The sequence below is a fragment of the Xiphophorus maculatus genome, chromosome 4, assembly GCF_002775205.1.
Source record: "Xiphophorus maculatus strain JP 163 A chromosome 4, X_maculatus-5.0-male, whole genome shotgun sequence".
In the NCBI taxonomy this organism is placed as follows: domain Eukaryota; kingdom Metazoa; phylum Chordata; class Actinopteri; order Cyprinodontiformes; family Poeciliidae; genus Xiphophorus; species Xiphophorus maculatus.
This window is the reverse complement of record NC_036446.1, coordinates 217,297-232,599: the sequence shown is the minus strand read 5'-3', so window position 1 is coordinate 232,599 and position 15,303 is coordinate 217,297. Positions and strand designations below refer to the sequence as shown.

The following is a 15,303-nucleotide window of genomic DNA, read 5'->3' as shown; positions in this document are numbered from 1 at the left end:
AAAATGTTGAGTTGGAGAAAAAAACATTTTCAGATGATTTTAACTAACATCATATAAATTAGAAGCTCAAAAATCTAAAAAATTAAATATTCCAAGAGGAAATTATTTATTCTGGTAGAAAAATGTCCAACAGCAACAAACAGTTTGCAGGTGTGTGGCGCCCCCTCGTGGCAGAGATAAGCTACAACAGGTTAATCCATGTTGCACTAAAGAAGAGATTAAACTCAAACATTTTAATGCTGTCAGATAATTCTATGTTTGCTCATTTTTTGTGAAACATTGTTGTATTTAGAAGAAATAACCAGACTCTGGGTTCATTCAGACCTTTACTTGATTCTTTATTGAAATAATTGTGTTTGAAAAGTAAATGCAACTAATCAAAAAAAGAAAAATCTGTAAATGTTTCAGTAAAAATGCTTCAATAACGCAGGATGTTAAATCTGCTCCATTTCCATGAGTCCAACTAAAACCCAATAAGGAAGAAATGAAACAAAATGAAAACCTGAAGCTGCTGAAGGTCCAGAAGCTCTGACTGACGTTCAGGAAACCAGCAGACCACCATAACAATCCAGACCCCCTTAACCCATACAGACCACCAAAAACGATCCAGACCACCTTAAACAACCCAGACCACCTTTACCGATGGTGGTCTGGACCTTAAGCGATCCAGATCATCTTAAACGATCCTGACCACCTTAACAATCCAGAACCCCTTAACTGATCCAGACCGCCTTAACAATCCAGACCACCTTAACTGATCCAGACCGCCTTAACCGATCCAGACCACCTTAACTGATCCAGACCGCCTTAACAATCCAGACCACCTTAAACGATCCTGACCGCCTTAAGCGATCTAGAGAATTGAAGCTGAACTGAGCAGTGAGGAAACATTAACAGCAAGACCATGATGCACCACAGAAAACAGGAAGTGGTCCAAACTCCACCAGGAAGTGATGACTCAACAGAAAATCGTTTGATGCAACAAAACTTTATTCTGAAAACTACAGAAACATAACTTCTTCAATATTTGCAGCAGGAAATCAGATTATTCAAGTTCATCAAGTAAAAACCAAAAGAATCTTCCTGAAGACAAGATGACCTCTGACCTTCCTTCAGGTTCCTGTTGGTCCGGCTGACGGACGGCAGACATGAAGCCTTTGGGATGCAGCTGGCCGGTTCTGTTCATGACTCAGTCCAGTCTCTTTTCACAGCTAGATCCCTGGGTGGTCCAGTCTGTCCTGGAACCACACCGTGTCCGGCGGACATCATCTGGAGCTTCCGGAGACGCCAGTTGCGCTGCAGCACGTCCAGCCACTTGTGGCTGCGCTTGTGATTGGCTCGGATCAGCGCCGTGGCGAATATCTCCCCGCAGGCGTCACACTGATACCCGGCGTGAACTCGTTGGTGGCGCCTCAGGGAGACGGCCAGCTTGAAGGCTTCTCCGCACTCGCCGCAGATGAACGGTTTCAGGTCTGAGTGGATGACCTGGTGGGTCTGGAGAGCCTGCTTGGTGACGAAACGTTTGTCACACTGGTGACACCAGAAGGGTTTCTCTCCGGTGTGGTGGATCCGGTGCTGTTTCACCTCAGACAATGTTTTAAATCCCTTCCCACACACGTCACACTGATACGGTTTCTCACCCGTGTGTGTGCGTCTGTGGACCGTCAAGGCGCTGGACTCAGCGAAACACTTCCCACACTCGTCACACTTGTAGGGTTTCTCTCCCGTGTGCAGCCGCTGGTGTTTCTTCAGACTGCTGGACACGGAGAAGGACGCTCCGCACTCCACACAGCCGTACGGTTTTTCTCCGGTGTGAATCCGCTGATGGAGCTTCAGGGAGTTCAACACCTTGAAGGAGGCGCCGCAGTCGCTGCAGATGTGTGGTCTCTCCTCACTGTGGACGATCTGGTGGGCCTTCAGCCTCTCAGCTGACTGGAAGGTTTTACTACACAGCAGACAGCGGTGACCCTTTGACCTCGCTTTCCCTTTACGTTTCTGCTGAACACAAATAAACAACATTTGAATGCGTTAGAATCTACATGGAGAAGAAAACAAGTCGTATCTGGACCGATATTTAACCCCAAAAACAAAGAGGAAACCCGAATGAGATCGGCTCCCTTCTAGACCAGACGCTGATCATCTTATTTATTAAACTCTCCTTTCATTATCAAAATCAAAAATCTAAACCAGCAGTGGTTTTACAGACAGAATACATTTTCAAAGATCACATTAACAGATTAATGGAGGAAACATTTCTCTGCTGATTCTTCATCATCAAGACGTTTGGAGAGTTGATGGACCAGCAGATCTACACATCCAGATTGGTCGTCGTCTCCAGTTAAGTTCTGGATGTTTTGGCTCTACTTCCTGCTTTCTTCACCTTGGACACGTTTTCTTCCCACTTCAGATTCTTGCTGTTCGTCTCCAAAAGTTTTTTCTTTGGTTGTCCAGATGGTCTCTTCTTGCTGCCAATCTGGTTATGGAGGCGTCGACATCATCAAGCTGTCAGAAACGGTTCGTTTTCCAGCAGCAGCTTCAGATCGACTGCAGGGGAAAGATGGAGGTTCAGGTCCCGGAGAGCCACAGACCTTCTGCTGGCAAATGATCCAACATGGAGGCAACAGCAGCTCAGATCCTGGAGGCCAAGCGACAGAACCACTGGGTCCTCCTCACCTTTTTCTTGTCATTCTGAGGATGTTGGACGTTTAGTGAACCACAGAACCCGGCCAAACTTCCCAGTCCATTAAAATCCAAACAGAACTGTCTTTCCTCTCTTCTTTGCTTCACAATCCACAAATGAATCAGGAATGTTGATAATAACATAGAGATGGGATTTGAAGACATTCATTTAGAGTAATTAATTACATCGATTTTAATGAGTTGCATATTGTAACCCAGTTAATTGCAATATTTATATATACATGTTTTTTTACAAGAAACAGTCCCAAGGGGGAACCTTTGTATTCCTGTGTTTCTGGTACAGTCGTAAATCTGACGCACAGCTACGTCGCTAACAGTAGCGATGGAAGCGGCTTTTCTCGGTTAATTTCTGCTTCTAAATGATTTGACCAAACCCAGAAAATGTTCACAGCAGGACAGCCAAATAAAATAAAAAATATTTATTTGTAGCTTTATGAATCTATTTATTCATTCACCTTTACAGTCATGTTATTGCGCTCATTTGTCCATTTATTCAATAATTTAGCAGCATAAATGGTTTTATCAAAAATGTTGCTTATTTGGTCAATTAATGGTTTTCAATTACAAAGCAATAATTCAACCCTGAAATTAACCGGAAATATTCGAACCACTAATTCAATCTGTTCACGAGGAAAACCAGCAGCTGGAGTCGGACTATTCACTGCTGGTGGATCAGAACTCGGGCCCGGTTCGGATCGATTAGACAGGTTCAGGTCCAGTTCGGTAAAGTTAGAGACCGACCGGTCTTGTGCGAAATTCTGTTCCCTGTGAAAATCTGCCCCCTTGTGTCGGGAGCGCGCATTGCAGCCAGAGAGGCGGATCTGACCATTCTCACGGCGCTTCTGATCGATTTCTCGGTAGAAACAACTCAGTTAATCATGTCAAGCTTGTAACATTTAGTTTAATCGGCTGCTGTTGTTTACAAAATTGTCAAAATAATTAAATAAACGAGATTTTTTTACGCTGTTTTCTGTTATTTTAAACGCCAAGAGAATCGGTCTTTTTCCAACTTTTGTCACTTCCGCCTGACAGAAATAAAAGTCAGTCACCAAAACACAGTTTTCCAACACCTAGTGTGTTTTTATAATTTTTCATTGCTGATATAAGAGGATGGCTGAAAGCAGGGCACAAAAATGAAGACTTCCTGAAAAGACGAGAGCGTAGACTTTCTGTTAAATCCCGTTCTAATGTAAAATATGACAGATTACTGTAGTAAGGAAATTTCTAATATACTACAGGCTATCACACATAACAATATTTGAGAATTTGGCAACAGTTGCTCTTTATTCCCAAACGTTATGGGGGGAGGAGAGAATGGATATTTCAGCTGCCTGAAATAATCTGTTCCCCTCCATAACATGGGAACAAATTAATTCAGCAACAATCTTTATATATTTTTTAGCTGCCTAAAATAATCCGTTCCTCCATAAAATGGGGAAAAAATGAGCAAATCCTGTGAATTTTGAAACTGTTGGTCATTATTTGTCTATGTATCGTTTGAAGCAATTAATTATTTGATATTTTGAAATCTAAGATGGTTATAATAAATATGACTGTTGATTTGATGATCTTTATGTAATGTATGTTCTGTTTATTTTCCAAGTTACAAATATTTTGCAGATATTACATTTAACAATGCACCTTACAATATAAACACATACGCTGTTTTCTAGAAAGTCAAAAATCACGTGGTGCTTTTCCTCCAGTCAATTATGCAAATGTGCAGGTGGTGGGCAGATTGTTCATCACGTTTTGCTTTAAGTTAAGCCAACTATTGCATTAACTCCACACTTTTCATAAATATGGACAGTGTGGAATATGAAACGCTCTTTAACTATAAAGTTAAAGGCGAATATCCACCGCAGTCAACGAAGCAAAGAAAATATGTCATTGGAAGGAAAGCCTGGTCGTACAAGATTGAAGGTAATTATCTTTATCTTCCAGAGTGATGCATTGACGGTAACCTCTACTTTAATATGTAGTAAATAGTGGAATGCATAAGTTATCTAAAAACAGATAACATTCAATGTTTTTGTTATTGATTTACTGCTGCAGTAATATGTGTGCACACAGGAACGTTACTCCACGTTATAACGCAGGAATAACGCACAATGTTCTTGACTGCAGCTGTTATTCATGTTAATTACACTTTTACTCAGTTCTATTTCTAAGTTGTGTTGTAGAAAGATTCCCGTACTTCTACATTCATCAATAAAAGAAACTAAATCTAACAAAGTGGACAATTGTGAATAAAAACCATTACGTCAACAAATTCACAGACATTACTCCTTCAAATGAGCACCGTTGTTTTTCCTCCAAAAGTCAACTTTTTAAATAAATATGCATTTGATAATGTCTTTCTTCATGTTCTGTTTGTTGCATGCTTCTTGTTTCAGCTTCTATGTATAACTCAGTAGTAGTATACATTTGCATATTTGTAGAAATATAAATGTATTTTAATAATAGAATTTCATGCTTCAGTCGTATTTTTATTGGTGTCCTTTATCTTTTCCAAGGAAATGACCTCTTCTACGTTAAACACAAAGGCAGTTTGTCCTCAACAAAGGTCAACGTTGTTAAAGGTGCTGAGGAAGCCGAAGGAATATTTGTTGACTTCCTGCCAGGTGCACAAATAAAAACTACAGATGCGTCTCAAGGAGATTTTATTGGCCAGGAATGTCTGTGGACATCAAGAAATGGGTGTGTTACATAAGCAGTGGACTAAATAAAGAATTTTATTTCGTAATAAAAATACAAGATTTAAATTTTAGGAAAATAAATGTGTAAGCCTTATTTGTTTTACCAATATGAAACTATAACTGTCCAATAATGTCAACTTTGCATGTGTTAAATTCTTGCTGGTTTTTGTGTTTTCCCAGGTGTCAGTCTCATCCTGTCAGGCCGGCGCCCATCAGTGAACATCCCATAAAAAGAAAAGAAACCATTTTTATGAGTGAGACTACATGGTAGTGCAGTCCATGTTCTCACAAAGGGCCTACATTTTGAACAAGTTGATGTATAAAATTAAGGAATGTATTTTTATTATACTAAACATTTTACAATATACTGAGAACATATTATTTTAGCTTGACAAAATACTGCTTATGAAGCTGCTACCCCCGCGACACGACCCCGGATAAAGCGAAGGAAAATGAATGCATGGATGATATACTGCTTTCAAAGATTTTCCTGTTCTATTTTTTAGTTTATTTACTAATCTATTAAGTCTTTCATTTCAGGTTACCCATCCCTTTGAATTAATTGGGATGGACCTCATTAGAAAACTGGCCGAAACAAAATCTGGACACAAGTATATTTGTGTCATGATTGACTATTTGACGAAGTGACCACAGGCTTAAACACTAAAGCAGCAGCTGAAGTCACAGGATGCATAATTAAGTTTGTGCATCAGTCTGACCAAAGACGACAAATAAATACTTAATTCTGTAAGTATTTATTTTGAATCTCTTAGCTCAGGGGTTTTCAAAGTATGAAAGTATGAGCCCCCCTCCAAGGAGCACAATGCCTGCTGCCCCCCCCATAATCAACACACACACAAACAAATGCCACAACAAAACTAACTGCTTTTATTTTAGAACCATCTCATCTTTTAAAATGAGACTTTATCTGAATGAAATTTAACACATGAACATTTTAAAACATTTCCTCCCATTTTAATTATTTTATCAGGGCCTTTGTATGACAAATACGACCTTTTTTCATTTTTCTAATGATAAAAACCCCAAACTCATTTTTCAACCGTTTTCTCAAACAAATGTTACATCTGAGATTCTGAGTTTAATGTTTGAGATACCAACAGTGTTTTCACATCTTAACATAAACATTTTGATCAGATCTCTGGAACACATCTGTAAATGTTGCACATTTCCTTGAAATTAAAAAATAAATCAAAAACCTAAACAGTTGCAAAATGGTGGAGCTTTTTTTGTGGCTCATCTAAACAATTTATCTCGAGCTAAATGAGCGTGCTGTATGAAAGAGCGGAGGCGTACAGAGGAAAAAACAATTACGCACGCTATGCGCAAGACAGCCAGCAGATAGCTTCTTTTCCGGTTTATTTTTTCCCTCCCCTAAAGTGCTCTGGCGCCCCCTAGGGGAGGCGCACCTCACACTTTGAAAACTGCCGTCTTAGAGAAATTTAACACAATGAATGTCCTCCTTCACACTATTTCGTTCAATATGTTGTTTAAATATGCATCTATTTTCTCAGAGCTATTTGTTCATAACCAAGAAATGTGCAAAATTCTCAATATCAAACGAAGTCTGTGTTCCCCATACCATCCCCAACCAATGGGTTGGTTGAAAAAATGAATGGGACAATTCAAAGGTGAGTACTATCTCTAATCTATACATTTTCAAAGAAAGGTCACAAAACAAGACGTGTATTTGCTAAACTACTTACAAAATAAGGCTAATTGTAAGAAATCAGGTGTTATGTGTGACATCTTACACTTTTCGTGTATTTCAGAGCTCTGAGTCAGGCTGTGGACGGCCGTCCACACACCTGGGACGAGTATTTGGATGCTGTGATGTTGGGATGCACACCAAAAAACTAATAACCACACAGTATTCCCCAAACTTCCTCATGTTCAGAAGAGAGGCACGCCATCCCTCGGAAGTCCCTGAACATTACATGGTCAATCTTTCCATTTCATGGTATTGTATTTAAGTAAAAAATTCTATTTTTCAGTTACCACTTGAGTTTCTTCAAAAACATTTTGTTTTCTTGCATAGTCAGGAAGACTTTGCATCTGAATTAAATTTCAGCATCTACTTTAAGTGCATCATTCACAAAGGACTTTATTCTGAAAAGGTTTTCAGAATTTTTTCTATAAATGTGAAAATTGCATAAACCATTTCAAGAGACATTGTCAGTATACTCTCTTCCAGAATATATTGTGATATCTCACTGTAGCATGCCATAAACATGATGAGTGTATGCTTCTAAATGACAGATTTGAACTGACACATGAAATATTAATTTTGTGTTGAAAGATTGACGGTGCTGTGGAGGACATCGTTGGAGTGGAGGAGTTGGCCGAGGACGTCAAAATACAAGAAAGCCTGAGGAGCATCGTCAGCGACAGTGTTTCCAAAAAACAGGAGAAAGCAAAGGGCAGAGCACAACACTTTGGCACTGTGTTTAGACCGTGTTTAAACCTGGTTTAAACCTGCTTTAAAACTGCGTTTAAACCTGGTTTAAACCTGCTTTAAAACTGCGTTTAAACCTGGTTTAAACCTGCTTTAAAACCGTGTTTAAACCTAGTTTAAAACCGTGTTTAAACCTGGTTTAAACCTGCTTTAAAACCGTGTTTAAACCTGGTTTAAAACCAGGTTTAAAACCGTGTTTAAACCTGGTTTAAAACCGTGTTTAAACCTGCTGACCGAGTGTGGAGGCAGAACATACGCAGTCAGCACAGAAAAGGTGGGAAATTGGATGCCGGTTTTCTCAGACCCTATACAGCCGTCAGTATCCAAGGCAAAAATGCAGATATCCAAGACATAATGGTGTGATATTCTGGAAGATAAACACTGACCATCTGAAAATCTGCATTAGAGAGAGTCCCCGACTGCCACATTGTTTAAAAAACCAAGGAAGCAAAATAAATGTTGCTCAACCCCTGGCTGATGCAGCATCTGCTACCCAGAGAAAATCTCTAGCAGAGAAATGTACATTTTATTTTAAATTCTTATAAATATATATCAAAGCACATCAATTTCACTTTGTATTATCATACACATGTGTTTCACAAAAACTGTCTGTCTTTGTACTGATATATATATATAAACTGATATCTTGTTTTAATGAAAGGAATAATTTCAGTCAGTGCAACAAACTGCTTGCTTTATTATTAATTCCTATGCAGAAAATAGCTGTATGAATCAGTGAAGTTAATACTTCCTCATACTCCAATCATATGATTTGCATTGTATGGATAACATATCAAATGTTTTGTAAAATGAAACTAATCTTTAACTTTTGTTTTCCACTCGTCATCATCAGATGTGCATGATGCTTTAACTGGAAGAAACGTCTTTGTCCTTTGTCCTAATTATATAAGCTGTTTTACTTTGACATGAATAAAATTGGTCCTGACATGGAACTGGAGTCGGGTCAGTACCATGACTACACTGTTTTCAAATATCACAGCTGTTACAGTATTTAACTCATCTTTCTTCTTGTTAGACCCGAGCAGCAAAGCGCTGCGAAGGCCTATTGTATCTGTACTGTTTCTTATTATTCTAACGATTCTTCCCACTTCTTCGTGTGCCTTTTTGGGGGCTTTATCATATTCAAAAACTCACCAAACTTGGCGGAAGCGACTAGGCGGTTTAAAAATTTTGAATTTTAAGGTCGCCGCAAAAATCGCAAAAAAAATTGCTCAACGGCGGCAACTAGCAATTTTCAACAGACCCATTGCTATTCACTTACTTCATCGTAGAGACTTGAAATTCGGTACAGTTGTAGAGCTCACTAAGACGCTCAGAATTTACAAGTAATGTCATAGTGCAAGTATCGCAGGAAGTCGGCCATGTTGGATTGAAGGTCCATTTTGGACCCTATTTTGACGTTTACAGCCTTCGTATTTGATCGAACTCCTCCTAGGGATTTCGATTGATCGGCTTCAAACTCGGCCAGTCTGATCATAAGGCATGTCTGATTTAAAGTTATCAAATTGGTGAGTTTTGGAGCATGTTGAAGGGGGGTTACCAGGGGTCAAAGTTCACCTACACGCCATGAAACAAAAACCTCTTATATTTCCTATACAAAAACACATAGAGGGACCAAACTTTCAGTGATTGATCGTCATCGGGTGTCCTATAATACCCTGCAGTGAAATTTTTTTTTATGTAGGCCACGCCCCCTGAGAGCAGGAAGTGTAATGTTTTACTGTGAACGGTCGCTATCTTAGCCCTTTGACCTAATCAACATGAAACTGTGTCCAGAGACAGAAGACATGTTGGTGTGTTGTGGATTCCAACCCCGACCGGCTGCGATGAAGCAGGTGGGCGTGGCGGCGTTGCGAACGCCGTCGAATTTCGTTTGGCTCTGAATTCCACAGTTTCGGGGTGAGCTGCTCCAAACTCACTAGGATGGATCCTTATCCATCCCCGAACAGGAATCCATAGCGATATTTGGTGGGCGTGGCCTAATTTCTCTATACGGTCCCCTAAAATATTTTAAAAAATCAGCCCCAAGCCATGCTTTAACTTAGAATTACGAAACTTGGTACACATGTGTATCTTGTCAGGACGTACAAAAAAGTCTCTTGGAGCCATGGTCGAAACCCAACAGGAAGTCGGCCATTTTGGATTGAAGTTCATTTGACCTCGATTTTGACATTTAGAGCCTTCGTATTTGATCGAACTCCTCCTTGGGATTTCGATTGATCGGCTTCAAACTCGGTCAGTCTGATCATAAGGCATGTCCAATTCAAAGTTATCAAAATGGTGAGACTTGAGCAGGTTGAAGGGGGATTAGCAGGGCTCAAAGTTCCCCTGTGATCGACTGTGTAATATGTAATTACAAAGGGGATCCTTGTCATGTGTAGGGCAATGCTGCCCTCTGGTGTCGAATTACTGAAATAATGAAACTATTTCAGTAATTCGACACCAGAGGGCAGCATTGCCCTACGGAATGACAGTTCAATGTTGTAATGAAGAGGAAAAAATTAAATAATTAGTAATTCTAACACAAAAACTCACAGAGACACCAAACGTTCAGTTATTGATCATCATCGGGTGTCCAATAATATCCAATGGTCAAAAGATGACATCACTTAGGCCACGCCCCCTGACAACAGGAAGTCTCGTATTTTACTGTGAACGGTCGATAGCTTCTGCACCAAACTTGACCTGAGTGATGCTGGTGGGATGCCTGATGATCCTATGTCATCATAGTATGACGTCATCTAAGCCCTGCCCCCCCCCCAGAACAGGAAGTGCTATTTTTTTCCTTATAAAGGTCCATCTATGGCTCTCTTGACCTAATCAAGGTGATTCTGTGTTGGATGACAGACAGGAAGTTGGTCTCGCTTGCTTTAAAGTGCCAAGAGTTTTCAATGGCGGCAACGCCGTTCGTATACGTTTGCCTCTACATTCCACATATTTTGACCGAGCTGCATCAAACTTGGCCTGAGTGATCCTGGTGGGATGCCTGATGATCCTATGTCATCATATTATGACATCATCTAAGCCCCGCCCCCTCAGAACAGGAAGTGCCGTTTTTTTCCTTGGAAAGCTCTGTTTATGGCTCTTTTGACCTAATCAAGATGATTCGGATGATAAACTCTGTCAATGCTCGCTGCTGGCTGAACCGTGTGGGCGTGGACAAATGGCGAATATCAGTCCCTCGCCATATGCATACGTTTGGCTCTTATTCACGCATGGATCATCCGATTGGCGCCAAACTGGATATGTATGACCTTTGTTGACCTCTAAAGAGCCCGACGAGGTTGAAATGTAATTTGGCTCCACTGCGCCCCCTAAGTTAATACATCGGCTGTATCTCCTCCATGCATCGACCGATCTGCACCAGATTTTTTGACAGTCGTCGGGGAGCGCCGCCAAACGCATTCACGCGTGTCGCCCGGTGGACGGGCGGGGAAACTGCGGCAGAGCTTCTGCGGTGGCGAGCGGGCTGCGGCTCTGGAAACCGTGCGAGAGCTTCTGCGGTGGCTGGAACCCCCGGGTGGCCAATAGGCCGGAGCGGCGCTTGCTGCGAGGGCCGCCCGAGGCTGCTGGCAGCTTTAATTTACATTAGAACGGGATTTAACAGAAAGTCTACGCTCTCGTCTTTTCAGGAAGTCTTCATTTTTGTGCCCTGCTTTCAGCCATCCTCTTATATCAGCAATGAAAAATTATAAAAACACACTACGTGTTGGAAAACTGTGTTTTGGTGACTGACTTTTATTTCTGTCAGGCGGAAGTGACAAAAGTTGGAAAAAGACCGATTCTCTTGGCGTTTAAAATAACAGAAACCAGCGTAAAAAAACCTCGTTTATTTAATTATTTTGACAATTTTGTAAACAACAGCAGCCGATTAAACTAAATGTTACAAGCTTGACATGATTAACTGAGTTGTTTCTACCGAGAAATCGATCAGAAGCGCCGTGAGAATGGTCAGATCCGCCTCTCTGGCTGCAATGCGCGCTCCCGACACAAGGGGGCAGATTTTCACAGGGAACAGAATTTCGCACAAGACCAGGTTTTTAGTAGCAGTCCAGAATCACTGACCTTCTTCCACCTAAAAGGAGAGCAGGAGAGCTGGTCTTGGTCCTGGTTCTGGTCGCGGTCCTGGTCCTGGTCCTGGTCTTGGTCCTGGTTCTGGTCGCGGTCCTGGTCCTGGTCCTGGTCTTGGTCCTGGTCCTGGTCCTGGTCCTGGTTCTGGTCGCGGTTCTGGTCCCGACTCTCCATCGCAGCCCCAAATTGCTCCAGATTCTGGTTCTGTATCGCTCACACCACCGGACCGGAGTCACTGATTTCTGAACGCACGAGGTTCAGGGAGCATGCGCAGTAACTTCTTCTTCCACTTTTTTATGGCGGTTGGCAAACAACATCATGTGCATTAGCGCCACCTTCCAGACTGGATTATGGATCAGATGCTTTTACTGCCATAATCTCCCGTTCTTTTTTAAAAACTAAAAAGAATATTAAAATCACCAGATGATATCTCAAACAATTCCCATATATCTAGTTTACTTGCATTCCTATCTAAATTGTTAATTAACACCACTTTCATGAACATTATGTAATTGGGGTTTTTTTTTTTACCCCTCCAGGGTATTTTGTGGCTCTAGTGTCCCTTATATGACAGCAGGCTGACAGGAAGACATGCGGAAAACGTCGTCGGGTCCGGGAGTCGAACCCGCGACGGCCGCGTCAAGGACTCAAGGCCTCCAAAAATGTGTCGCGCTAACCGCTACGCCACCACAGCAGGCCTTCACGAATATTATTACATTCTAAAATATATGTTGTACTGTTTCTATTTGTTCACTATTTAATCCTGTATGTCCAAATCTGGATATAATATCATTTTCTACTTGCTAAAAAAAATTCTATGACATTTTCTAAATTCCCAACTTTTTAAATACTATAATGAAACCTAGCATTACCTCCTCTATCACATTGTTCTCGCCATTTCTTCTTAATGTAAAGTTTTAGAATATTCTTTATCTCATTTTTATTTATTTTAATATATATAATATAATATATATAATATTCCTACCACACCAAAGTGGGCAGGAATCCAAACTAGTTTTACCTGAGATCCATGATTTTTAATCCTGAATTTGAGAGAATTATGTCCAATATAATATATTGCCTTGATTGTGAATTTACCTTTTGAGTATTATTAATGTACTTCTTCAATCTGAACAAAGTATAGCCTTTCTCTCTCTCTCACTTCTTCAATCCATTCTAAAGCCATTAATTCAACTTTTTAAAAAAAATTTTTTATTAAACATTTTGAACAAGTGTACAAGATCACGTGGCATGCACATACGTGAAGAAACAAGTCTGCAGGCTTAAGGCACACATACAATTATGACAATAAAAAATAAAATATAAAAACATGTAAACAGGTAAAATAAAATTATAAATAAATAAAATTTATCAGACATCAAACAGAGGGATAGCATAACGACAAAAACAAACCAAAAAAAAAAAAAAAAACAGAGACAAAGGACCTTTAGTTTTCTAATAAATTCACACCATTCTAGGCGTCTAACAGTTTTATTTATTCCTGCTGGTTTTTCATCAGTTTAAGGTTCTGCAGTGATTTTTGTCCATTAAAAGGTTTTTAAAGGCTGAAAAGTCAGGATTTCTATTTCCCATTTACAGGAGTGGATGGAGAATCTGGTGAGGATCAGCAGGTTGTGAGGAATGAGGTTCTTCTGTCTCTGTGGGTTTTTCCAAATATTGGATCCTCTCTTTTTAAGGGATGATGGAGGAAAGTTTTGATGAGATCCAGTCCTGAAAGTTCCTCCAAAATGTTCCAGTTTGCACACAATAGAAAAAGAGACGATCTGTTGTTTCAGTCGTTGTCACAAAAGGTCCAGCTGTTGGTATCAAAGTTGAATCTTTGTCTTAATAATTCCCTGGATGGAAAAAAGTTATTGAGAATTTTAAAATGAACTTCTTTAGCTTTAGGACTTAGAGGAGATTTAAGGTCAGCGGTTCTCCACTTATTAACCTCTGAGTCAGAAAACAAATTTAAAATGGAGTTTTTATTTGGTCGGACAGGAAATATAAAGTTAGTTAGATGCTGACGCATCGGTTTGTTAGGGTTACTTTTATCCAAAAGGTTAAATCCAAACAGTTGAAGTAACTGAAGGTTAGCTGATTGAATGTTTATATTTTAACCAGATATTTGACTGCAGAGGGGTCAGAGGTCATTACTGTGTTAAACTGAGTATCTGAGCAGTCCAAATTATACAATAAGCAAAATTCATCATAAGACAACCAATCTCTACTGTCATTAAGAAAATGTCTTCTGGACCAAATACCTTTTTCCATCCAGTGATCCAAACACAGAGATGATTCCTGTGTAACACAGATCTGTTGTTCCAGATGGAGTTTGGTGAGGAGTGAAGTTGTGTGTGTACATTAGTTTCCAACACAACAAAACCTGCTTGTAAAGGCAGATATCTTAACAGGAAGTCTGTTGACACCAAAGTCACATCTAAGAACAAAATCTATGCATCCAATTTTTTTAACAAACCTTTGGTAAGACAAAACCAGAAACTATTTCTATTCATTAGAAAAGATTTCAACCAGTTTACCTTTAAGACCGCATTTAAACACTCAAAGTCAACAGCTTGTAAACCTCCATCTTTAACGTCTTTAACCAGATTTGCTTTCTTTAAGTAGTGGACTCGATTTTTCCCGATGAAATTAAAGTTCAGCTGATTTATAGCTTTAATGTATTTGTTAGGTTTGGTTCAACAGGTTCTCCCAAACAGGCTCAGATCTCTTTGGAGCTTCTATTTAACTGAGATTTGCAATTCTGTATTTTATTCTCTATGTTAACAGTTTCACTGCGTTTAGCATCTTTAGTCATTAAAATTCCCAGATATTTAACTGAGGATTTAATGGGATACTATAAGCTTCCATCAGATCAGAGCCATGAATCGCCATCAGTTCACATTTCTGCAGGTTAAAGGTCAATCCTGATGCTTTGGAGAAAGTATTAATTAACTCAAGTACTTTAGGGGTTTGGTCTAGACTCTTCAAAAAACTGTGGTGTCATCAGCTAGTTGACTGATTATAATTGGTCATCTAAAACTTTCAATTTGGGTCTGTTTGAGTTTTTTATGAAAATACTCATCATTTCAACAGCTAAGATGAAGAGAAACAGGGAAATATTGCAGCCCTGTTTTACTCCCCTATTAATGGAGAACCGTGGAGACGCACCGTGTGGCAGAGCAGCTGAACTTGTTATAAAAGCTTTTTATTATTCTGCAGAAGTTTGGTCCAAATCCAAACATGTGTAAAACTTTGAAAAGAAACTGATGTTCCAACATATCAAAGGCTTTGTAGAAATCTAGGAAAAGGATGAAGCCTTTATCCTCAGTCAGGTCA

The 15,303-nt window shown here is 39.9% G+C and overlaps 1 protein-coding gene across 2 annotated transcripts; it reads right to left on the bottom strand.

The window, feature by feature from the left end:
- Window positions 1-431: 431 nt before the first annotated feature.
- On the bottom strand, window positions 432-12,239 carry LOC102238346 (gastrula zinc finger protein XlCGF7.1-like). 2 transcript variants are annotated; one of them, XM_023331960.1, is made up of 2 exons: window positions 11,959-12,239; window positions 432-1,998 (listed from the first exon to the last, which is right to left on the bottom strand). In XM_023331960.1, exons 1-2 carry the CDS (start codon window positions 12,136-12,138, stop codon window positions 1,183-1,185), a joined length of 996 nt encoding a protein of 331 aa, XP_023187728.1. In that variant the 5' UTR covers window positions 12,139-12,239; the 3' UTR covers window positions 432-1,182. The 2 variants fall into 2 exon arrangements, with proteins under 2 accessions (XP_023187728.1, XP_005812261.3); XM_005812204.3 differs by having other exon boundaries at window positions 903-1,995.
- Window positions 12,240-15,303: the final 3,064 nt, after the last annotated feature.